Source organism: Symphalangus syndactylus, chromosome 4 (genome assembly GCF_028878055.3).
Source record: "Symphalangus syndactylus isolate Jambi chromosome 4, NHGRI_mSymSyn1-v2.1_pri, whole genome shotgun sequence".
Lineage (NCBI taxonomy): Eukaryota > Metazoa > Chordata > Mammalia > Primates > Hylobatidae > Symphalangus > Symphalangus syndactylus.
Genome location: NC_072426.2, coordinates 83,201,316 through 83,227,294, shown reverse-complemented (window position 1 = coordinate 83,227,294; position 25,979 = coordinate 83,201,316). Strand labels below are relative to the sequence as shown.

Here is a 25,979-nt window from a genome sequence, read left to right as displayed (position 1 = left end):
GCATATTTCAAAGTAGCTAGAAGGCTAGGCACAGTATCCCATGCCTATAATCCCAGCATTTTGGGAGGCCCAGGCAGGCAGAACACTTGAGGTCAGGAGTTCGAGACCAGCCTGGCTAACACGGTGAAACCACGTCTCTACTAAAAATACAAAAAATAAAAAATAAAAAAATTAGCTGGGCGTGGTGGCCTGCACTTGTAGTCCAACCTACTTGGGAGGCTGAGGCAGGAGAATTGCTTGAACCTGGGAGGCAGAGGTTGCAGTGAGCCGAGATCACGCCACTGCCCTCCAGCCTGGGTGACAGAGCAAGATTCTGTCTCAAAACAAAAACAAAAACAAAAAAACAAAGTAGCTAGAAGAGGTGATTTCAAATGTATCCAACACATAGTAACACCAAATATTCAAGGTGATGGGCACCCTAAACACCCTGATTGATCACCACACATTCTGTGCATGTAGTAAATACTCAAATGTACTCCATAAATATTTAAATATTTTATATCAACAAGAAAATACTTTGCCTAGTGTTTCCATCCAAATGGGAATAAGTCCAGGGCTCTACGTACACATTTCATGGCTTTTTATTGAGACTCGGGAAGGGTGGGCCATGGTAGCTGGTGCATTCACTGTCCAAGTTTGCCCAGACTCTCTGCTGCATGGGTTATGGCATTTTTGACTGTGTTGGTCACTGTCTCACTGACTTCCTTCATCTTTTTGTCCCCTGACTCTTGGGCTTTCTTTATGGCTTCTGCAATGGCTGTTGGAAAGAAAGAGGAAGAATGTCCTAGTGATCCACCCACTGAACTTGTATACCCTTGAGTGGCCTGTGGGATGTGGTCATCTTAATGGATTAGTCCGTGGAGTGGCCCGATGGGACCAAGGGCAGCAGGACTCCTAGCAGAATGAATTTGAATTTGGTTTTAATTTCCCAAACAACTTGTATTTCTTCAACTGTGGGTGAGACTGAGCATCTACTCACGGGTACATTGCCTGCTTATCCTTTTTTTCTGGAAAATGCCTGCTTATGTCTTTTGGCCATTTTTATATTGGGTTGTTACATTGGATTATCATTTCTATTACAAATATTTTTCATAGCTTGTGATTTTTCTTTCGGCTTGGTTTATGGTTTTTTTTTGGCTATAGAAAATTTTGAAGTTTTGGATTGTCAAATTTATTTAATATTTCCTTTATGGCTGCTGGGTTTTTTTGTCATAGTTCTAAAGAGATTCTCCCCTCTCCAAGATTAGGCCAAAGTCTCTTATGTTATTACTATGTCTAAATGTTTATGATGTCTTCCCCCTCAAGACTCATTCGTTGAAATCCTCAGCCCTAATGTGATGGTATTCAGAGGTGGGGCCTTTGGGAGGTTGAAATTAGCACCCACAGAAAAGAGACCACAGAGAGCTAGCTCCTTCCACGATGTGAGGACACAGCTAGGCCCATCCATGAACCAGGAAGACACCCTCACCAGATGCCAAATCTGCTGGAGGCTTGATCTTGGACTTCCCATTCTCCAGGAGTGTGAGAAATAAATTTCTGTTGTTTCTAAGTCACCCAGTTTATGGTTTGTTTTTGCTTTTGTTTTTGAGACAGAGTCTCGCTCTGTCACCCAGGCTGGAGTGCAGTGGCACAGTCTCAGCTCATTGCAACCTCCACCTCCCAGGTCCAACAGATTCTCCTGCCTCAGTCTCCTGAGTAGCTGGGATTACAGGCATGTGCCACCACGCCCGGCTGACTTTTGTATTTTTGGTAGAGACAGAGTTTCACCATATTGGTCAGGCTGGTCTCGAACTCCTGACCTCAGTTGGCCCACCCGCCTCAGCCTCCCAAAGGGCTGGAATTACAGGTGTGAGCCACTGTGCCTGGCCTATGGTATTTTATAATAGCAGCCTGAGCTAAGATAGTTATCTCCTACTAAGTTAATAAATTCATGTACGTAAATTTAAGTCCTTCATCTACCCAGAATCTATTTGGTTGAAAAGGAATGAGATATACACATGCTTTGTACATAGTTCTACTCGTAGCTCACACACATCAATCTGACATTTAACATAGAATTTTACATGTTAAATGATTTGTCCCAGTGTGCTGTCACATAGTCTTTTGTGACTTTGTCTTCTTATCATTCCATGGAGAGAACCATCTAGATAGTGCCCTAATGCAGTACAGTCTGTGGCCTCCGATGAGCATAGGTAACTGCCCCAGCCGAGAGGCTCTGAAAGGCTGCAACATTAGGGGCAGAGTTTGACCTGGTTAATCAAAGAACAGGTTGGCCTAGCACCTAGCTTCCCTTCCTCCCTCCCTCCTTCCCTGCCTGACCTCAGCCAGCTGTACCTTTCTCTCCAGTCTCCTTGGCATGTCCCACCACCTCCTTCACTTCCTCCACGGCATGAACTGAACAGAGAAGACAAGTCCAGGGTGAGGGCTCAGAGCAGGCCCACTGCCCTCCCAGTCCAGGGTGAGGGCTCAGAGCAGGCCTGCTGCCCCCGAGTCCAGGATGAGGGCTCAGAGCAGGCCCACTGCCCTCCCGAGTCCAGGGTGAGGGCTCAGAGCAAGCCCACTGCCCTCCCAGTCCAGGGTGACGGCTCAGAGCAGGCCCATGCGCCCGAGGGTGAGGGCTCAGTGCTGACCCACTTATCCTCACAACGGACCTATACGTCCCTGGACATCCAAGGTGGGGCTCTGGGATGCCACCCCAGCCAGGACAGATTGGCTCATTAGAAGGACCTTCCCCCACAGCAGGCTTCATTCGGTGATGCCAGGGCCCTGGCTGCCAGGAGACGAGCTCAGTAAGCCCCATGAGGGCAGGGTCCCTGAAGCCCCTTGGCCCTGCCCGGCCTGGAATGTCAACGATCAGGCTGTCTTGCCAGCTGAGACCTGGAGACCAGGCCAGGCCTCTGTGCCAGATCACACCCCTCTCAGGATGTGCTGGCGCCTGCCTCAGGCCAATTTCCAAAGCCTCATCCAGTAAAACCACTTCTCTCAAAGCAATTCCTCCAACAAGAGGGAATTCTCTGCCTAATTCAGAGTTTTTTAAAGTGTAGGTGGTAGTGTGCTAGAACTGAAAGATTTCGGAGTCAGAAGAAATGTTTCTTACTCTAACTCTACCTTCCACCTCTTGGTCCCTCATCTTTAGAATGGGAATCTGTTGGGGTGCTCAGACCCAACACCAGGTCGTGGGGGCAACAAAGTCCCACAGAGTCAAAGGAATGAGAAAAAGTTTGAGAGAGAAAGTGGGACCAGGGGGCCATTGCCAGTGTGGAGGCTGCAAAGGCCCCAAGCTCTGGGAGCCCATGCTATTTATTGGTGATCTAACAAAGAAACAGGTGGTGAGGATGTGGAGGTTGAAAGGAAACAGTGTAGCAAGTGAATGAGAAACATATGGCTACTTGAGATAACGGAATGCTGAAATCAAGGAGCCAGCAAGTCTAGCAGACATGCAAGCCCTGCCTCAGCTTCTCTCCCAACACTCAGCTTTTCTCCCAACAGGAATCATAGAAAACTCAGAGGCTAGTGAAAGGTTAAAGCAGGTGGTTATCACCAGCTGCAGAGTCAAAAACAAAATACACGTCTGCTGCCATTTAGAAAGAGGACACAAACTCAGGCAAGGCTGTTTTTCACACGATTACCCACGAGTGGGGCCTGGCTGGTCCTCCCCACACACAGCTGCTGACCTCTGCATACAAAACATGCTTCGGCCCAGAAGCACGCCAGCATTCACCCACTGTGGGTATCAGTCAGGCTCCTGGTGGAAGCCAGAGGACATATTCGAATGGGTACTTGAGGAAAAGGGGCTGTTCACAGAAGTGTGGACAGAGTTAAGGGAACCAATGAGAGATGAGGAATGCCCTGGACCAGCAAGAGTGGGAGCTGTTATCTCCCTGGGTCTAGAGGGACAGGAAAGGTGTCCATAGACCCCGAAGAGAGCTGTGGCTGTAGGGGAGGATCATTAGAAGCTGCAGCCATCACTAGAAAGATGTGGCCACTGGCAAACCAGCAAGGAAGAATCTGAGTGAATAACCACCTCTCCTCTCTCTCTCCCACCTCCTATGACATCCCCCACTGTCTGAATTCCACTAGGGCCAGAGAGTGAGGCACCCTGGTGATGCAGTGCAAGAGGGAGTGGGCACAGAGGAGCCAGTGGGTGTGGAGGGGAAACAGAAACAGAATTCCAGCTCACTCTGCGGGATTTCTGGGTCTGATAGAAACATGGCAGCAGCTTAATAGTAATAATAATAATAATTATTATTACTATTATTTTGAGATGGAGTTTCGCTCGTTACCCAGGCTGAAGTGCAGTAGTGTGATCTTGGCTCACTGCAACCTCTGCCTCCTGGGTTGAAGAGATCCTCCTGCCTCAGCCTCCCGAGTAGCTGGGATTACAGGGACATGCCATCACACATTGCTAATTTTTGTATTTTAGGTAGAGATCGGGTTTCACCATGTTGGCCAGACTGGTCTCGAAATCCTGACCTCAGGTGATCCACAGGCCTCGGCCTCCTAAAGGGCTGGGATTACAGGCGTGAGCCACTGTGTCCAGCCTGCAGCAGCTCAATTTTACAGTTTCCCTTTTCTCCTTCTGGAAACTATATAGAGCAACAACAAGAGTGAGGAGGAGGAAGAGGAGGAGGAGAAGGAGGAAGTAAAAGCCCATCATCCACACACACATCACTGCGCTCCAGCCTGGGCGACAGAGCGAGACTCCGTCTCAAAAAACAAAACAAAACAAAACAAAAACACACACATCAAACTCAACTTCAGAGAAATTAGGAAGCTGGGAAGCCACGTAAACTCAAAAGCAGGTGACAACAGCAGAACCAACACAGGAACACAGGGAGGTGCAGAAGAACAGGGCATGGGGGGCAACCCAGAGGGGAATCTTCACTGTTGCCAGCAACACACGCTCCTAGCAGGAGAGGACCCTCAGAGTGAGAATGCAGAGCTGGAGAAGTGAAGAAAGAAGGAGCAGGTGGTGCCCAGGGAAGTCCAGGGGTGCGGGATCTGAGAGTGCCCCTTCCCAAGAGAGGCGGTAATGCTTGGGAAGGCAGGGCTGAGTCCCTGGAGGCTGCATCCAGGAAAGGAGGCTGGCAGTAGAAACTTCCTGAAGCCGAGTGGGTTCTGAGACGCAGAGGGGCAGTGGTACAGAGGTGAGGCTGATGCTTCTGTGCAGGAAGGGCAGGCTCCTGAGGAATGCTCTCCACTAGATTCCCAGGTAGCCCCACTCCCTCCACAGAGACCTCGCACTGACATCTGGGAAATTCCGTTCATACTGGAACCTCTGACACACTGCCATGAGTGTGAGGGTTTCGTGACTGATGGGGTAGGTTTCGTGACTGATGGGGTGGGTTTCGTGACTGATGGGGTGGGTTTCGTGACTGATGGGGTGGGTTTCGTGACTGATGGGGTAGGTTTCTCTCTTCCAACTCAATAGTATAATTTCCATTTATTCCTCCCCCAGCCTCCCTGAACATTCACCTCTTACATAACCACAGTACAGTGATCAGGACCAGGAAATCCACATTCTCATATTTAACTATATTAAAATTATTTCACAAAATAACCAATTTTGTTAATTTAAATACATTTAAATGATGTTTAAATATATTTAAATTATTTAAGTATTTTAAAATGAACATATTCGCTAAACTAAAGACCTTATTGGAGTTTCACCACTTTTTCCACTAATGTCCTTTTTCTGTTCCCAAATTCCACCCAGGATCACGCTGCATTTAATTATTTCTTAGCCTCTCGCCGTTTTGTAGGACTGCAATAACAGTTCCTCAGTCTTTCCTTATCTTTCATAACCGTGACACTTTGAGCCAGTACTGATCAGCATTTGTCAAATGTTCCTCAATTTGGGTTTGTCTGATGTATTTCCATAATTGGACTGAAGTTACACACTTTTGGCAATTACAGCACAAAAATGATGTGGAATCCTTCCCAGTGCATTCCATCAGAGTTATGGCATTGATAGTTCTTCTTACTGATGATGTTGAACTTGTTCATTTGGTTCAGGTTTCTGCTGGTTTCTCCATGTAAAGTTACTATCATTCCCCCTTATAGGGTGAAAACATCTTAGGAGAAATACTTGGAGACTATGAAAATTTTGTATTTTCTCAAATTTAAAATTTTTTTTTCAGGCCGGGCATGGTGGCTCACACCTGTAATCCTAGCACTTTGGGAGGCCGAGGCGGGTGGATCACCTGAGGTCGGGAGTTCGAAACCAGCCTGATCAAGATGAAGAAACCCCACCCCTACTAAAAATACAAAATTAGCCAGGCGTGGGGGTGCATGCCTGTAATCCCAGCTACTTGGGAGGCTGAGGCAAGATAATCACTTGAACCCAGAAGGCAGAGGTTGTAGTGAGCTGAGATGGTGCCATTGCACTCCAGCCTGGGCAACAGAGTGAGACATCTCAAAAAATAATAATAATAAATAATAATAATAATTCTATTTTGAAGTGTGGTAAAATATACATAAAATTTACCACCTTAACCACTTTTAAGTGTACAGTTGGAACAGGGGTCAAGGGGAGCCCTTGGGTTGGGTAATGTAGAGTATTTTCACATTGCCATGCAACCAATCTCCAGAACTTTTTCATCTGACAAAACCGAAACTCTATATCCACTAAGCAACTTCCCATTTTCTCCCTTCCCCCTGTCCCTGGCAACCCCCGTTCTACTTTCTGTTTCTATTACTTTGCTTACTCAGTCTAGACGCTTCACATAAGTGAAAGAACACAGTATTTGTCTTTTTCTAACTGGCTTATTTCACTTAGCATAATGTCCTCAATGTTCATCCATGTTTTAGCATGTGTTAGAATTTCCTACCTTTTTAAGGCTGAAGAATATTTTATTGTATGTATATACCACATTTTATCAATTCATCTGCCTACGGACAATTAGGCTGCATTGATCTTTTGACGAGTGTGAATACCACTGCTATAAATATCAGTGTACAAACATTTCTATGAGACCTTGCTTTCAATTATTTTGGCTATATACCCAGAAGTGGTATTGCTGGATCATTTGGTAATTCTATTTTTAATTTTTTGAGAAACTGCCTGTTCTGTGCTGAGCAGGTCTATATAAACCTACCCGCAAAGGCCAAGGAACCTGAGATATCAAAGAAAGAGGCTGACAAACCCAGTTTCTCAGAAAGAAACATTTAACAGGCGTTTATGAACAGAAGCGAAGTCAGGGATGGCACTAAGACAAGATGGTGGATCCCTGTGCCATTACCCCCATCACCCTGACCAGGGCTTATATAGCATAGGGAAAGGGTAATGCATGCTTCAGGAGGGATGTGTACGGCCAGGTATGGTGGCTCACGCCTGTAATCCCAGCACTTTGGGAGGCCAAGGCGGGTGGATCACAAGGTCATGAGATCGAGACCAGCCTGACCAACATGGTGAAATCCCGTCTCTACTAAAAACACAAAAATTAGCTGGGCATGGCGGCATGTGCCTGTAATCCCAGATACTCGGGAGGCTGAGGCAGAAGAATTGCTTGAACCCAGGAAGCGGAGGTTGCAGTGAGCCAAGATTGCACCATTGCACTCCAACCTGGTGACAGAGCAAGACTCTGTCTCAAAAAAAATAAAAAATAAAAAAATAAAATAAATGTAAACGTGATTCAGATTTCTTAGCTTCCTTTCTTTTTAGTTCTCTGTAGTATACTCTTGTGATGTATTTATGTATTTTCTGTTGTTTGAATTAAAAACTCATCTGCCTTTTTAAGAGGCCAGTCTTTGATGAACTTTAAACTTTGTAAAACTAATGCATTGTGCCTGTGTGATAAACCGGTGGTTCTCCAAATGTGCTCTGTGGACCTCTCAGGATCCCCAAGACCCTTTCCAGAAGGCCTAAGAGGTCAACACTTTTTTTTTTTTTCAGACCGAGTTTCACTCTTGTTGCCCAGGCTGGAGTGCAATGGTGCAATCTCGGCTCATGGCAACCTCTGCCTCCCGGGTTCAAGTGATTCTCCTACCTCAGCCTCCCAAGTAGCTGGGATTACAGGCACCTGCCACCACGCCTGGCTAATTTTTGTATTTTTAGTAGAGATGTGGTTTCACCATGTTGGCCAGGCTGGTCTTGATCTCCTGACCTCAGGTGATCTGCTCGCCTGGGCCTCCCAAACTGCTGGGATTACAGGCCTGAGCCACTGTGCCTGGCTGACACTGTTCTGAATCATACTAATTAAACCTGAGAAAGCTGATTAAAAAATTTAAAAATTTGTAAAAGTAATACAAAGTCATTGCCTGCTTTTTCTTTGACACTTGCCATGACTGTATAAAAGCAAAAGTGGGTAAAACTGCTGGTTTCTCAGCATAAATCAAGGCAGTGGTACCAATTACATTAGTAGTCATTCTATTCTTTACTGTCCCCTACAGTTAATAAAGATAGCCTGAATTTCTTACGAATGTCTTTGATGAAGCAGTAAAAATTAATGTTGTTATTAAATCTTGACATGTCTCTTTAATATTCTGAAGAAGTGGAAAGTTAACAAGAAGTGCTTCTGCTGACTGAAGTATGGTTGTTCTTTTTTTCCTAAAGAATTCTGATTTAATTGCGAACTGAACAACTACTTTTTTTCACAGAGCATCGTTTTTATTTAAAAGTACAACTGGGCCAGTGCAGTGGCTCATGCCTGTAAAATCCCAGCACTTTGGGAGGCCAAAGCAGGCAGATGGCTTGAGCTCCTTCAGGAGTTCAAGACCAGCCTAGGCAACATAACGAAATCCTGTCTCTACCAAAAATACAAAAAAATTAGCCTGGCATGGTGCCACACATCTGTGGTCCCAGCTACACAGGAGCCTAAGGTGAGAGGATTGCTTGAGCTGAGATCATGCCAACGTACTCCAGCCACGTGACAGAGTGAGACTCTGTCTAAAAAAAGAAGTACAACTATCATTCTCAAAAATAAATGAAGTGAGAGGTTGTCACTTCAAGGAAAATAAGTATTTGTTCCCAGTGATAAAATTTAAGCTTTCCTGAGGACTTTGAAAAACTTGTGCCTTCTCCTGTAGGCTTGAAAGCTTTTAAATACTTAAAGACATTTTAAAGTAAGATTGGTGGTTAAACTAAAAGTGATTTTTGACACAATAAAACATAAACCAATATATTCCAAGTAACTAACGCACAATATTATAAATGCAAGTTTGGCGGGAAAGATCCATTTACTGTGCAAGAAAGATCAATGAGTACTGATGGAATAAATTTATTAATATGTAAAATGCCACTGTAATTTAAGAAACTAGCACTTGTGAAGTTTTGATTTAGTGTTAACAAATACCCACAACTGTCTGAAAACTTTAAAAATACACCTTTTACCAACTACATATTTGCATGAGGTTAGGTCATCTTATTGCTTCTTTTTTTCTTTTTTTGAGACGGGGTCTCCCTCTGTCACCCAGGCTGGGGCACAATGGCGAGATCTTGGCTACCTCCGCCTCTCAGGTTCAAGCAGTTCTATGGCCTCAGCCTCCCAAGTAGCTGGGACTACAGGCATGCACCACCACACCCAGCTATTTTTTGTATTTTTAGTAGAGGCAGGTTTCATCATGTTGGTCGGGCTGGTCTCAAATTCCTGACCTCAAGTGATCTGCCCACCTCGGCCTCCCAAAGTGCTGGGATTACAGGTGTGAACCACCGTGCCCGGCCATCTTATTGCTTTTTTTTTTTTTTTTTTGAGATAGAGTCTTGCTCTGTCGCCCAGGCTGGAGTGCAGTGGTACGATCTCAGCTCGTCGCAACCTCTGCCTCTCAGGTTCAAGTGGTTCCCCTGCCTCAGCCTCCCGAGTAGCTGGGACTACAGGTGTGTGCCACCACGCCCGGTTAAGTTTTTGTATTTTTAATAGAGACGGGGTTTCATCATGTTAGCTGGGATGGTCTCGATCTCCTGACCTTGTGATCTGCCCGCCTCGGCCTCCTAAAGTGCTGGGATTACAGGTGTGAGCCACTGCACCCGGCATCTTATTGCTTCTTTAAAGCAAATTGCAAAGAAAGATCTAGAGAGTCCAGTTGTCTCCTATTAAGCTCAACATGAGAGACTTTAAATAATATAAATACATGACACACTTTTTACTTAACTTTTGTTGTAGAAAAGTTATTTTTTCAGTGAAAAATTTCTGTTAACAGTATCGTTCTCAAGGAATATTTTCTGTTGTTACAACCTGGGTCGTGGGTTACTACCGACATCTAGTTGGTAGCGGCAATGAATGCTGCTAAACTTTCTGCAATGCACAGGACAGTCCTCATAACAAAGCATGATCTAGCTCATAATATCAACAGTGGTAAGGCTGTGCAATCTAAACTAAAAATGGATTTTGAAAAAAACTCAATTTTATATTACTACCACAGTAAATATCAATATAATCAATATAAACATATACTCTTTGAGATTCTCAATCATTTAAGAATTAAAAGACTCTTAAGGAACAAAGAAAACACAAATAATTTGCTTTGATATTTTAGTAGGCACAATACAGCTTATGATGTTTAGAGCTGTGACAACACTGAGCTTGATATCTTGCAAAGTAATTAGCTATAATAACAAGACAGGTTTCTAAAAAGCTCACCTTTGTGTGATATCATGATATATCTCCAAGGTCACGCTGTGGAAGGAAAAAAAATTCATAACAATAGATGTTATCATTTGTTAGGCCTGAAGACATTTTTTAAAAGGGGGCAGAGGAAACTCTCCTAGCAGCCCTGAAATTCAAATCCTCTAGTTCAGAACAGTACCATAAGGGCACTTTCTTGTTTTCATTTCTGGGTTTTCCACAAAAATATGAGAACCAAAATGCGAGGCAATATGCTTTTAGAAGACGCATTTCTGTTGGCGATTATCATATATAAATGGTAACAGATTTCCCTGTTATATACTCTTCTACCCACAAAAGCTTTCGTCCCATGAGATTTATATGTATTTATTTTTTGACCCAGAGTCTCGCTTGGCTCACCACAACCTCCACCTCTCAGGTTAAAGCGATTCTCACGCCTCAGCCTCCCAAGTAGCTGGGACTACAAGTTTGTGCCACTATGCCCAGGTCATTTTTTTTTTTTTTGAGACGGAGTTTCGCTCTTGTTGACCAGGCTGGAGTGCAATGGTGCGATCTCGGCTAACCACAACCTCTGCCTCCTGAGTTCAAGCAATTCTCCTGCCTCAGCCTCCAGAGTAGCTGGGATTACAGGCATGTGCCACCACGCCCAGCTAATTTTGTAGAATGAGGCTCAAAACAACCGAGGGAAGGCAAATCTCAATTTTAGTAATAGATCTATACAATATTAGCACTTTTTAAAAAGCCTGTAACATTAGCACATAAGATGGATATGTCGATAGTGCTTTAAGTAGTTTTCATCTCTGAAATAATTTTAAAATCACAGAATTTAAAGTTACATGCTGGAAAGGACCAATGACCTTACATGACATTTAATTCAACACTCATTTTACAGATCAGGGAAACAAACCTTAAAACTGACTTGCCCAAGGTCCCACCAAATAGTTTCTCATCCTAAACTCAAATTAAGCAGTGGCTCTCAAACTTTGCTGCACATTAAAATCACCTGAGAAGCTTTAATAACTGCCTAATCTTCAATATGAGACATTTTAATTTAATTAGTATTGGGTGTGGCTTCGGGCATCAAGGTTGTCGGTAAAAGTTTCCCAGGTGATTTCAATGAGCAGCAAAGTTTGGAATGATTGAGCTGGGGTGAAAATCAGAATCTTCTGGGATGCTTTTCTTCACAGAAAGATGCCTCACATCCATCCCTATTTTCCTGAAAGTCTTCTCAGTGCCTAGAGATAGAGGGAAAGTGGAGATGGGAAGATACATGTGTTTGCAGACATGTATTTTGAAAAAAAAAAACCTTGCATAAGTGATCTCAGTGAGTTCCACCTATCCCACTGACAACAGTGCACTACTGACTGGTGATGAACATTTTTCAAAATCTTTTCTTGAAGCCAATTTGTCCTATTAATTTGCTCAATAAACCTTTATTTCACCAATAGTGAATATACCAAATGATCATTTCTCAAACTTGCTGATGGCAAATTAAAACTTACTCTACTTTCAAAAGTAGACTTCTAAAAGGTAGAATAATGAGGAAAAAAGCATGAAATTTGTTTGCACAAGATTAATCTTCAAAGCTACTTTTGAATTATATGCTAACACATCAAAATCTTGTGAACTCAAAAGAAGCCAGGGACTCTAGTCAACGTAGTTTTTGTGTATGTGTGCTCAAAGACTTAAGAGACTTGGCTGACCACAGACATTTAGTGATTACTCAATGGGTCCCAAAGCTCAGGACTTGAGACAGAGTTTGAGTCCAGTTTTTGCTGAAACACAATTTCATCTCAACTATTGTTAAAAGGGAGGGAGGAAAGTGACATTATTATGAGTGTAAACTTGCCATTTTTAATTAAAGTAAAAGTTGAAACAAAATTGTTTATAAGCTAGTTATGTTTACAGAATGAAAAGTAAAAGATAAAGATATTAATATTCTAAATTAGCACTTTTCCAAACTGTGTTCTAAAAATCAACAGTCATAACCCAAGGAGATGAGAATAATGTACACTAGACAGCCCCTATGGAGCTGGTGGTGGTGTTGCTTGTTGTTCCTTTTAAAATAAACTTCATCTCAGGGTGCTCTCAAGGTGCATCTTTGGGGCCCATGAGGTGTTCATGCACAATGGGAGAAATTCAAATGCAGATACACTGTGGTGCCAGAAGAGAAAAAGCTGTTCCTTCTTCCAAGGCTAATGTCCAAAGTAGTGCACACTGATTTAGGCCTATAAAGTTTTCACAAAAAACATTCAATAAAGGGAACCTATCCTTCTCACTGTGTTCAACATTGTCTTAAGGCATAAAGCCATCAAAATGATACATTGTTTCTGGGATTGCTTCTTGGCTAACTGATTTTTCCTTCCACCACGATATCTAAGATTAAAAGAGAAATTGATACTTATTAAAAGAGATATTTATTAAAAGAGAAATTGACAAACAGATGGATGAAATAATTTTAGAATAAAGAAATCTGCCCCTTGGCAGTATAGTTGTACTCACGATATTATTGTCACTGTAAGATAAGGCTGGCTGGCTGTGCTGTCATCAAGGAAAATTGTCAAATATGAGCTGTATTGTTGACTAAAATGCTCAGTAGATACCTGAAGGAGAAGGGAAGTACAAGTTAAACTTATCAAAGTGTATGTTTTTCTTGGTTAAAATGGCAAATGACAAAGTACTGAGATATTTCTTACACTCCATGAACTGCTTGAGTATGGTATCATGTGCACTCTATAGAAAACCCATTGGAGGCTCTTAACTTCCAGAGATGATGTTTAAGATATGGGTTGTAAAATGCTGCTCTTAATATGGTAAGTGTCATCAAACCTAACAAGGATTTTATGAATTCCCTTGAAAAAAAATGAGAAAGTTTAAAATAAGATTTAATTGTTTTTTTCTACAGCAATATAAAGCAGCCAAGAATTTCTATTTCTACTATTTATTTATTTATTTTTATTTTTATTTTTTTGAGATGGAGTCTCGCTGTGTCGTCCAGGCTGGAGTGCAGTGGCGCGATCTCCGCTCACTGCAAGCTCCGCCTCCCGGGATCACGCCATTCTCCTGCCTCAGCCTCTCCGAGTAGCTGGGACTACAGGCCCCCACCGCCACGCCCGGCTAATTTTTTTTTTTTTTTTTGTATTTTTAGTAGAGACGGGGTTTCACCGTGGTCTCGATCTCCTGACCTCGTGATCCGCCCGCCTCGGCCTCCCTAAGTGCTGGGATTACAAACATGAGCCACTGTGCCTGGCCTCTATTATTTATTTACTACAGTAAAATGTAATGTATTAAATAATACTGGTACAAGAGCATTTTATTGCAGTGAATACAAGACTAATACATTTACTAAATTGCTAATCCTAAATGTATTATTTCAGGCGATATGTGACAAAACAAGTGTTTTGGATTCAGAGGCTCTGTGTGCCAGGGCTGCTAGGCCACCAACAAGCAAGGAAGCCATAGGTTTCTCTAGTCCTATTTTCTTATGTGGAGGATAAAAAGAATATCACTTAAATATTCCCTCACACCCTGAAAACAGATGACAACTTAAACAATTTAACTTTTACTTCATGTTTAAATAAGACTGCCATGACATGACTCAAATGAGACTCTCAGAGAATACTTTCCATTCATTTCAAAACTTGATCAGTTTATTCTATAAATCATCTGATCTGCACCTAGCCATTTCCTGCAAAAGCTTGACTCTGACTCCATCTTCCCTCTTGGATCTCTTTGTCAGCACCACACCAAAAAATGTTTTTTTGTACACTAGTCAAATTCATCACTGCTTACAAGATACTAATTCTTGCAGCGTATTCCCCTCATGAGAAAGTATGCCTCTCCATAAGAGTAAGGGAGGGCGCTTACTCTTCCTACCTCCAGCTGCTGAGCATAGAATTTTGAGTAAATCCAAAACTTCGACAAGTGTTTGACAATTCAGTTATCATTTGGAAGATAAGTTTTACTATATTTAACTACAGCAAAAACACTACTAACAGTTTACTGTTTATAGGTATTATTTAAGGTAGTCACAAAATAGAAACAAATAATCTAATGTCAGTCAGCATAAATCAGAGTATGAAATTTTACGATCTTTAACAAGAAACAGAAGGGGTTACTTAGTAGTTTTAAGGTTTAATAACAAAAACTAGAAAATAATCGTACCTCGTAATTTAGTAAGTCAAAACCAAAGCCTTACCATCAAAGGTGCAGTACCCATTGGATGCCGATGCCCACCCACTGACTTCTCCTGCTGTACCTGCTGCCTCTCATTTTAACCCATTAAAAATAATAAGTTGTTTTCTTGTAGAGGCCTTTCACCTCCTTGGTTAGGTCTATTCCTAAGTATTTTATTTTATTTTATTTTATTTTATTTTATTTTATTTTTGCAGTTATCATAAAAGGGGTTGAGTTCTTGGTTTGATTCTAAGCTTAGCTGCTGTTGGGGTATAACAGAGCTACTGATTTGTGTGCATTAATTTTGTCTCCTGAAACTTTGCTGAATTTATTTATCAGTTCTAGGAGCTTTTTGGAGGAGTCTTTACAGTTTCCTAGGTATACGATCATATCATCAACAAACAGCAATAGTTTGTGACTTCCTCTTTACCGATCTGGATGCCTTTTATTGCTTTCTCTTGTGTGATTGCTCTGGGTAGGCCTTCCAGTACTATGTTGAATAGAAGTGGTGAGAGTGGGCATCCTTGTCTTGTTCCAGTTCTCAGGGGGAATGCTTTCAACTTTTCCCCATTCAGTATTATGTTGGCTGTGGGTTTGTCATAGATGGCTTTTATTACATTGAGGTATAACCCTTGTATGCTGATTTTGCTGAGGGTTTTAATCATAATAGGATGCTGCATTTTGTCAAATGCTTTTTCTGCATCTATTAAGATGATCATGTGATATTTTTGCTTTTAATTCTGTTTTTATGTGGTGTATCACATTTATTGTATGTTAATCCATCCCTGCATCCCTGGTATGAAATCCATTTGATCATGGTGGATTATCGTTTTTTTTTTTGTTTTTGTTTTTGTTTTGAGATGGAATCTCACTCTGTCGCCCAGGCTGGAGTGTGCAGTGGGGTGATCTTGGTTCACTGCAACCTCCGCCTCCCAGGTTCAAATGATTCTCCTGCCTCAGCCTCCTGAGTAGATGGGATTACAGGCACACACCACCATGCCCGGCTAATTTTTGTATTTTTAGTAGAGACAGGGTTTCACCATGTTGGCCAGGCTGGTCTTGAACTCCTAACCTCTTGATCCACCTGCATCAGCCTCCCAAAGTGCTGGGATTACAGGCGTGAGCCACTGCGCCAGGCTGGATTATCTTTTTGATATGCTGTTGGGAAGTACAAAACATTGCTGAATGAAATCATGGGCACAAACAAATGGAAAGACATCCCATGCTCATGAATGGGTAGAATGAATATCGTGAAAATGACCATACTGCCAAAAGCAATCTATAAATTCAACACAATTCCCATCAAAATATCACCATCCTTCTTCACAGAACTAGAAAAAACAATAATGAAATTCATATGAGACCATATAAGAACATGCATAGCCAAAACGAAACTAAGCAAAAACAACAAATCTGGAGGCATCACATTACCTGATTTCAAACTATACTATAAGCCCATAGTCACCAAAACAGCATGGTAGTGGTATAAAAATAGGCACACACACCAATGGAACAGAATAGAGAACCCAGAAATAAACTCAAATACCTATAGCCAACTGATTTTCAACAAAGCCAACTAAAACATAAAGTGAAGAAAGTAACACTTTATGCAGGAGCCACATGCAGGAGAATGAAACTGGATCCTCACATGCAGGAGAATGAAACTGGATCCTCAAGCCACATGCAGGAGAATGAAACTGGATCCTCAACTCTCATCTTACACAAAAATCATCTCAAGATGGATCAAGGACATAAATCTGTGACCTGAAACCATAAAAATTCTAGAAGATAACAGTGGAAAAACCTGTCTAGACACTGGCTTAGGCAAAGACTTCATGACCAAGAACACAAAAGCAAATGCAACAAAAACAAACAGGTGAGACTTAACTAAAGAGCTTCTGCACAGGAAAAGGAACAATCAGCAGAGTAACAGACAACCCACAGAGTGGGAGGAAATCTTCACAGTCTATACATCTGACAAAGGGCTATTATCCAGAATCTACGAGGAACTCAAACAAATTACAATTTACAAATTACAATTACAAAAATATGGAACCAGCCCAAATGCCCATCAATCAATGAGTGGATAAAGAAACTGTGATATACATACACATATATACATAAGGAATACCACTCAGCCGTAATAAGGAATAAATTAATGGCATTCCCAGCAACCTGGATGGAATTAAAGACTATTATTCTAAGTGAAGTAACTCAGGCATGGAGAACTAAACATCATATGTTCTCATTCATACGTGGGAGCTAAGCTATGATAATGCAAAGCCGTAAGAATGATACAATGGACTTGGGGACTCAGGGGAAAGGCTGGGAGGAGGGTGAGGGATAAAAGACTACAAACTGGGTTCAGCGGACACTGCTCAGGTGAGGTGCGCACCAAAATCTCACAATCATCACTGAAGAACTTAGTCATGTTACAAAATACCACCTGATCTCCCAAAAACCTATGGAAATAATAAATAACTAAATAAACAATATACAGCATTTTTCTCAGCAAACATAATTAAAATAAAACAAAGACTAAAGTTTACATTGTTCACTCTCCTTTTGGGCAGGACAAATTTTAGATATGTTCTTAAAGAATTAATAACTGTTTTCCTTTTTCTGAGACAGGGTCTCCCTTTGTTGCCCAGGCTGGCATGCAGTGGTACAATTATAGTTAACTGCAGCCTCAAACTCCTGAGCTCAAGCGATCCTCTGCCTCAGCCTCCTGAGTAGGTAAAACGAAAGGCGCATGCCACCAGGCCTGGCTAATTTGTTATTTAACCTTTTTGTAGACATGAGGTCTTGCTATGTTGACCAGGCTAAAAATGAACAAATCTTGATTAACTTAAATATTTCTAACACTTTGGGCATTCATGAAAACAGCTCCATCTATGTTGTGAAGTAATGGGAAGTATATGGCAGTGGATAAAGTTTGAATGAAAATATTAAACAAGGCCTTAGGAGAAAAGTGTAATATGCTTATTATAGATACGTTAATTTAAAAAATTCTCTGGCTTAATATCATTCATTATACTCAAATTAGACTTTGATTTAAACATAGGTCCTAAATTTGGATTAAATATAATAGATTGACCACAAATTTATTTCCTCTCCCTCCAGAAGTCTCATTAGTCATAAAATAAAGGTTACACACATGACCAGGAGAGAAGGTTGACAGAGATAATTTTTAATAAATGCTGAGACATAAAAAGTAGATAAAGGAGTGGTAAATAACATGGAAGCACAACTTTGGTGCCTACAGAAAGTGACTGGAACAGAAGCCAGCCAGTTTGTCTTACAGAACTAAAAGCAGGTTGTGAACTTACAGGCAAATGGCACTTTGGAAAGTAGGGTAAAATGTAAAAAAAAAAGCCAGCAAGGTCAGTTGAAAATCTCTAACTAGAGCCCCAAGTCCACCTGTCCTTCCACCTGACAAGAAACTTAGATGTGTGTTCTCTGGATATATCAGACCTGAGAATTTCTGGCTCAGAGATACCATGGCTTAAACCTGAGATATAAAGGAAACTATACACCAAAAATGAAACTCCAACTTTCTTCGCTAACTCTGCTTTTGGAAAGCAAGTGGCCATGCTTTTACTTTCCAGGCAGAAAACTGGGAGATCCTTCTCAGAAGAAACTGAAATGTCTTGAATAAAGATTCCCAGATAATATACTGAGGTCCCCCAAATGAAAAGCTAGTTAGGTTTCTAAGGCCTCACACTGAGTGCTATCAGTTAACAGAAATCCTGCTTCCAAATAAAGCAGGCCAGGGACCACCACGCATTGGAGGGAAGCCTCCAAGAAAAGAGATCAAAACAACAGAAAAAAGGAATTCATGGGACCGGTCAAAATCAGGAGCAAAACTTAAAAAAAAATCTTAAAACACTCTCAAAAAATATAAAATTCAATAGAAGTAGTAGAGGATAAAGTCACAGAATATCCCAGAACTAGAATAAAAAGACAAACTGAAAAAAATAGAAGGGGAAAAATTAAAAATCAATGCAGGTATACTGGTCTAAGCAGCCTAGCGTCTGAATAACAAGACTATCAGTAAAAAAGTAACAGAGAAAATAAAAAAAAATTCTCAAGAAGAGATAGTCTGCAGGTTTAGTAGCCTCAATAAAATGAAAAGATCCTCAACAAGCTGTTATAAAATTTCAGAACCTCCGAGAGAGAGATCCTAAAAAGCTTCCGCAGATACCTAAAATCTGGTTGTAAATAATGTATCACACACTGGCAACAGATTCGAGAACAACACTGTAATGAGAGCACAATTGCAAAATATCTTCAGAACCATACAATTTAGATTCAACCTAGAGGTGTACTCTTTATCAAAGAGGAGGGATTTTAAGACTGGCCAGCTGGCCGGGCGCGGTGGCTCACGCCTGTAATCCCAGCACTTTGGGAGGCCGAGGCAGGCGGATCACAAGGTGAGGAGATTGAAACCATCCTGGCTAACATGGTGAAACCTCGTCTCTACTAAAAATACAAAAAATTAGCCGGGCGTGGTGGCAGGCGCCTGTAGTCCCAGCTACTCGGGAGTCTGAGGAGGAGAATGGCGTGAACCCGGGAGGCGGAGTTTGCTGTGAGCAGAGATCGCGCTACTGCACTCCAGCCTGGGCGACAGAGCGAGACTCTGTCTCAAAAAAAAAAAAAAAAAGAAGAGTATACAAACCTAATTGGATAAGGTGACTGCAGCACAAAAAATCATTTTTTTTTTTTTTTTTTTTCTAAAAAAAGGCCAGAATAATAAAAGCCCCAAGAGGGACTTGGGCCATGCTTTGTTTCCTACACTGCCTCTGCCTTTGATGCTGGAAGGGCCTTGTAGGCAAAAGTTCCTACCACTGAAGAGTGAGGGACATGGAGTAGCTTTTCTTTTACCGCTTCCATGCTCTCTAGGTGACAGAAGCCAATGGCTCTGGAAGGAACTGGGAAATACAATTCTGATATGTTTTGATATGTTTCCCCTCCAAATCTCATGTTAACATGTGACCCTTAATGTTGGAGATAGGGCCTAGTGGAAAGTGTTTGGGTAATGGCAGTGGATTCCTTATGAATGACTTGGTCCCATCCCCATGGTAATAAGCAAATTCTCATTATGGTAGTTTAAAAGAGTGTGGTACCAGCTGTACGTGGTGGCACAAGCCTGTAATCCCAGCACGTTGGGAGGCTGGAGCGGGTGGATCACCTGAGGTCAGGAGTTCGAGGCCAGCCTGGTCAACATGGTGAAACCCCATCTCTACTAAAAATACAAAAATTAGCCAGGTGTTGTGGCACCCACCTATAGTCCCAACTACTCAGGAGGCTGAGGCAGGAGAATTGCTTGAATCTAGGAGGCGGAGGTTGTAGTGAGCTGAGATCACGCCATTGCACTCCAGCCTGGGCAACAGAGCAAGACTCCATTTCAAAAAAAAAAAAAGTGTGTGGTACCTTCCCCCTTCCCCTCTCTCCTCCCTCTTTCACCGTGTGGAACCACCTGCTTCCCCATTGCCTTTTATCATGATTGTAAGCTTGCTGAAGCCCTCACCAGAAGCAGATGTTGAAGCCATGTTTGTACAGCCTGAAGATCTATGAGCCAATTAAACCTCTTTTTGTTATAAATTACCCAGCCTTAGATATCTCTTTATAGTAATGTAAAAAATGAAGACAAATTCGAACCAGAAATAACTGACTCAAGATGGGCAAAGTCTACTCAAACTATAAAAACAAATGTTACAAACTCCCATGTTTTACTGTGCTGCATTACTTCGCATATTATTATAGAACCCTCACTTGTATTCTTGCTGTTTAAGTCAACTGGAAAACTTGGCTGTGTATGGCTTTTTAGCAAATAAATGAGGATTTAACATAACATTAAGGAAAATAAGCAGGAGTAGGGCATGTTTAAATTTACATTACATCAAATGAAAAGGTTAATAACTTAAAAGTTTTGAGTAGCATAAATTTGGATGTGGTAAATGAATGTGGTCAGAGGACTGTGTAAGAAGAGGCCCAAATCACAGATTCAATCCCTGATGATAAACAACTATGTTTTTTTATTTTTTTTATTTTTATTATTATTTTTTTTTTGAGATGGAGTCTTGCTCTGTTGCCCAGGCCAGACTGCAGTGGCGCTATCTTGGCTCACTGCAAGCTCCGCCTCCCAGGTTCACGCCATTCTCCTGCCTCAGCCTCCTGAGTAGCTGGGACTACAGGGGCCCGCCACCACACCCGGCTAATTTTTTTGTATTATTAGTAGAGACGGGGTTTCACCGTGTTAGCCAGGATGGTCTCGATCTCCTGATCTCGTGATCCACCCGCCTTGGCCTCCCAAAGTGCTGGGATTACAGGCATGAGCCACCGCGCCCGGCCAACAACTATGTTTTTTAATTTGTTTAAATGAAAACCAAGCTGAAGTCTAAGTTCTATCATTCATCTTTAAAATGTACTCTTTAGCGCAAGGGAAAAGGGATTATAAATAAAGAGAAATCCATGAATTATAAATAAAGATAAATCCAAGAATTATAAATAAAGATAAATCCATGACTCCTCTATTACATGACAAATTAATTGTGTTGATAAAAAGATGGCAAAATGTATAAACAAAAAGTTTACATGTTTTCACTAACATGGTAACATTTAAAGGAAAGTATATCACACATTAAAATAAGAAAAGTGAACATGTAAAAAGGTGAAAAATTTAAACCAATATAAGTTTTTCTAAATACTTTCTAAAACCTGATCAAACAAGAGTTTTTATTCTTTCTCTTGGCAGAAAAAACAATGTTGTCTCACCATCTGTTTGAGAGTTTCTCTGCAGCATTGTGCTTGCCTCTGGATTATCAGATTATCCAAATCTATATGTATAGAGGGAGAAAAGAAAAAAAGATGTAATCATTTACAAAAATTTATCAATTCGTTTATTTGACTGCTGCATTTAGGCTATTTCACTACCTCTACTTTTATTCTTATCCATTGAAATGAATGTATAGACATAAGATAGAGTCAGGCAAGACGGCACATGCTTGTAGTCCCAGCTACTCAGGAGGCTGAGATGGGAAAATCACTTGAACTCAGGTCAGGAATTTGAGGCCAGCATGAGTAACATAGTGACACCCTCCTTTATTAAAAAAAATAATAATAATGAAGAGGTAAATGTTGGCTTTGAGTTGTGTAAAATCAACTTTGCATAAAATAAATCAAGATGGCAGTAAGTTTCAAAAGACAGGTCTATTTTATAGGCAAAATATAAGATGTATTCTAGAGTTTTTAAAATTTTTTAAAAGTAAATTCAGCATATCTGTCATTTCCATGTCATTCTGAGGACATAGAACCTTAGTTCTGTTAAGTAGCTGCCTTCCATACTCATGTGATATCTCTAAGTCTTCATTTCTTCATTAGCAATACCTAGGGAGAACATACACAGGCCTTATTTGTATTGGAAAGGGCCAAGTGAGACATACATAAACTGTGTTGTAATCCTAAAGAATGACAATAAAGAGCCATTTTTGGGCTCTCATCTAACACTGCTCATCTACTAGCTGCTGTGTAACATCACTCAGAGGCTTTCCTTAGATCACCAAGCAGGGTATAAGTTTACATAAGTACTTACATGCTTTGTGTATAAAGGTATAATCAATTAATTCACATAATATATTTGTTTATTCTAACACAATCCTTAAATATCTTGAAAAGTGAGGATAGTACTTCCAAGTTACAAAGTCACACTCATAATGAGTCTTAATTATCCTACCTCTTAAAAAATTAAGAGCCCAAAGTTTAAATAGAAGAGCTATAACACATTCCCTCTACAGTAATGAAATCTCTGGCATTTAAATGAAACCAGTAAGCCAACTGGATTTAATATGTTTATGATGCAATGTTTTCTATTTTGAAAATTTTGGTTTTTATTCAAGAACCATATTATTACCCAGAATTACTTTTACTTAGATTCATCTCTTTGCAAAATTTTAGAGGCAAACCAACTAATTGTTTTCTCTTTTCTACCGCCTCCCATCCCCCACCTCTCCCAGTGTAGAGACTGAAAAACTCCAACTTACTTTCTTTCTTTTTCTTTTTTTTTGTGAGATGGGGTCTCACTCTGTCACCCTGGCTGGAGTGCATTGGCGAGATCTCTGCTCACTGCAACCTCCGCCTCCTGAGTTCAAGCAATTCTCCTGCCTCAGCCTCACCAGTAGCTGGAACTACAGGCATGTGCCACCACGCCCAGCTAATTTTTGTACTTTTTTTAGTAGAGACAGGGTTTCACCGTGTTAGCCAGGCTGGTCTCGAACTCTTGACCTCAGGTGATCCACCCACCTCAGCCTCCCAAAGTGCTGGGATTACAGGCGTGAACCATCATGCACGGCCAAAACTCTTAACTTTCATATCTTTGAACAAGATGCTATTGTCAGGAGGGGAAAGGACAAAGGGGGAGCCATGGCAACAAACACTCTTAAAGGAATGGTCTGACATTTTAACCTGCAATCTTTATACTACACATTAAAAGTCTACACTGACGTTTCATGTCTTTTGGAAGTTTTGATCATGAACCAATCCTCACCTCTCTTTCTGGAGACACATTTTGTGTTAAAGTAAGAACTCTAAAGTAATCAGGGCCTCATGGGTAAACTCCTTTGAGAAACCCCAAACACACACACCCACAATCATTTTTCTGCAGCCCTGGCTGTGACATTTCACACCTTTCACAATTATTTTAAGCACCCTCCTTTTTTTTTTCCTTCTGTGTTCAAATTACAGTTAGAAGAAAATAAGCAGCTTCTATCAAGGTGACTTAAAGCAGCCCATTAAGAATACCATATAGCCTCTGCCATGGCAACCTCCATTCTGATTTTAAATAAGAAATCCCCAAATATTTGAATATGAACCGTCCTGAGATTTAGCTACTTTAACAAAGGAAACAATTAGGCACTTACCTGGTTCCTTCACTTAGGTGCCATCTGGATAGGTACAAAGAAAAAATAAGAAGGGTACTGAAAAGTTGGGATATTTGAGTTTTTATTGAGAAAAGGGGCCGGGCGCGGTGGCGCAAGCCTGTAATCCCAGCACTTTGGGAGGCCGAGGCGGGCGGATCACGAGATCAGGAGATCAAGACCATCCTGGCTAACACGGTGAAACCCCGTCTCCACTAAAAATACAAAAAATTAGCCGGGCGTGTTGGCGGGTGCCTGTAGTCCCAGCTACTCAGGAGGCTGAGGCAGGAGAATGGCGTGAACCCGGGAGGCGGAGCTTGCAGTGAGCAGAGATCGCGCCACTGCACTCCAGCCTGGGGGACAGAGCAAGACTCCGTCTCAAAAAAAAAAAAAAAAAAAAAAAAGAGAAAAGGAAGAGAATAGTCCAAAGAAGCCTAAACAAAGTCCCACAGGATAATAAAAAGAGCTACAGACAATGTTATTTCACGATCTGTTTGAGGTTCTTCTGGAATATTGTGCTTGCCTCTGGATTGGCAGAAAGGTTAAACTCCAAGCTATATGTATAGAGGGAGAAAAAAAATGTAATCATTTATAAAAATTTATCAGCTTGTTTATTTGACTGCTGCTTATTCGACAAGAAGAGCCATAAATAAATGGTCCCATGCCAGCCTGGGAGAATGAGATGAGAGAGCAAGAACTGGGCAACTGGGAGGGGAGGCGAAAAGAAACCGACTGGACTCAGTGGGGAAAGACTAAGGGGTGGGAATGCAAGGCGGAGCCAGCTCTTGTTCCTGGCCAGCCCCCAGGAAAGCTGGCTACAGGCAGAAGGAGCTCGAAGTTGGGGATGCCTCAAAGGGAAACTTGGGGGCAGCAGCAGCCAGAGGCAAGCCGAGGGCAGATGGCACCCGTCACCTCCTTACCTTCAGGCATCTCCCGGTCATGAATGTGGAGGTCCTCACCAACTTCAACAGTCACCTCAGCAGGCTGTACAGCAGCAGCCATGGGTGCTCCAGCCATCCTGTCCCCAGCTCCTGCCTCATAGATTTCGGATTCAGAGGGACACACCGACCCCTGTTGCTGTTCAAACTCGGGGCTGACCCTGGGGCGCACACAACAGGTCAGTATGTTCCCCATTGGGCGCCTCTACTGTCTGCCACTACCTGTGTCTCTGCTCACAGCTTTGGCCACGCACTCCAGCTGTCCTAGGCCGAGGCCATGCTGCAGTTGCAGAGATGGTCTTGCCCGCTGCTCGCCTGCCCACCTCACAGCCCGGCCCCGAGCCTTGGCCCTGGCCCCGGCCCCGGCCTTGGCTAGGGCTGTGGGCCAAGGCCTGCACCCTGCTGCCTCCCCTGAGTTGACTTGTCTGGGAGGGTGAAGACCAGCCGGCTTATTTAATAGGTTGTGAACCCAACAAGCGCTGAGAGACACAACAACTGCCTGAAGAGAGAACAGACGGAGCTCCTCCTCCTTCTGTAGTCACCTACAGACTGAAGCCCACTGGCCCAGGTGGGAGCCCAGGCATGTGGCACACAATGCCCCACCCCACACTTCACAATGCCCTCCCTGACAGCTCACAATGCCCCACCCTAACTGCCACCCCTCCCCCAACAGCTCAGAATGCCCCTGCCTGGGCTGCCCCACCCTGTGCCTTATGATGCTGCTGCTCTCCTGGCCCCTTGTGCAGTGCCAGTGGGACTAAGATTTTCATTCATCACCAGCTTCCTGAGCTTTTTAGTCCTAAGAAAAGCATAGGGTAGTTCGTTACTTGAAGCCATCTTCCTCTATGAGTTCTATACAAAGCCTCAGTAGAGTGGGTTCCATTAGCAACCAAGTTGAACAACTTTTATTTGCTGACTGAATATAGATACCCCTGAATTGCTGACTGCTTTTGTAACTAAGCACTCCTCTCCTGTCTTCCAATGAGTGGTCGTTTTTGTCTGCAACTTGACCACAGCAATCCCTGGGGCCCTAGCTCTACTCCCAATGAAGAGTTACGGCTGTGTGTGTTGAATGACACCTTAGGACCCATCCTGCCTCCACCTCCTTCTCCATAAAATAGAAACCTAACTTGTCCCTCCATGCTCTGAAATGCTGAAATTTACCAACTCTCCTATCTCCCTGCTGTTTCTTCCTTCCACGGCAGGGACTTTCATATTCTTTCTTTTACTAAGAAAGCACTAAGCATGATTTTGTCATACAAAATCAAGAGCCATACAGTGAGTTCAATAAAGATGAATACTCGACATCTGGCAAGTAGTGTGTGCCTGACAGTGTCCCTACTGTGCTATGCTCATTTAACCCTCAGAAACAATCTCATTTTACAGAT

The 25,979-nt window shown here is 42.2% G+C and overlaps 1 protein-coding gene across 6 annotated transcripts; it reads right to left on the bottom strand.

The window, feature by feature from the left end:
- Positions 1-565: 565 nt before the first annotated feature.
- AGAP4 (ArfGAP with GTPase domain, ankyrin repeat and PH domain 4) lies at positions 566-25,310 on the bottom strand. Of its 6 annotated transcripts, none has more exons than XM_063637438.1 (8): positions 25,295-25,310; positions 24,574-24,752; positions 21,516-21,577; positions 13,065-13,165; positions 10,578-10,613; positions 2,335-2,394; positions 2,064-2,223; positions 566-757 (listed from the first exon to the last, which is right to left on the bottom strand). In XM_063637438.1, exons 2-7 carry the CDS (start codon positions 24,668-24,670, stop codon positions 2,067-2,069), a joined length of 513 nt encoding a protein of 170 aa, XP_063493508.1. In that variant the 5' UTR covers positions 24,671-24,752; positions 25,295-25,310; the 3' UTR covers positions 566-757; positions 2,064-2,066. The 6 variants fall into 6 exon arrangements, with proteins under 6 accessions (XP_063493508.1, XP_055129978.1, XP_055129977.1 ...); XM_055274003.2 differs by lacking the exon at positions 25,295-25,310 and adding an exon at positions 24,814-25,252 and having other exon boundaries at positions 24,574-24,688; XM_055274002.2 differs by lacking the exon at positions 25,295-25,310 and adding an exon at positions 24,814-25,249 and having other exon boundaries at positions 24,574-24,684.
- Between the last annotated feature and the right edge of the window lie 669 nt (positions 25,311-25,979).

Bases quoted from the DNA above. Each gene is read 5' to 3' on its own strand.
- AGAP4 (XM_055274000.1), bottom strand. From the start codon at position 24,787: ATGGGGAACATACTGACCTGTTGTGTGCGCCCCAGGGTCAGCCCCGAG. The intron at 21,578-24,573 runs GTAAGGAGGTGA...CTATACATATAG, and splicing joins TGACCGGGAGATGCCTGAAG to ATTTGGATAATCTGATAATC. The intron at 2,395-10,577 runs GTGAGCTTTTTA...TTCTCTGTTCAG, and splicing joins TATCATGATATCACACAAAG to TTCATGCCGTGGAGGAAGTG.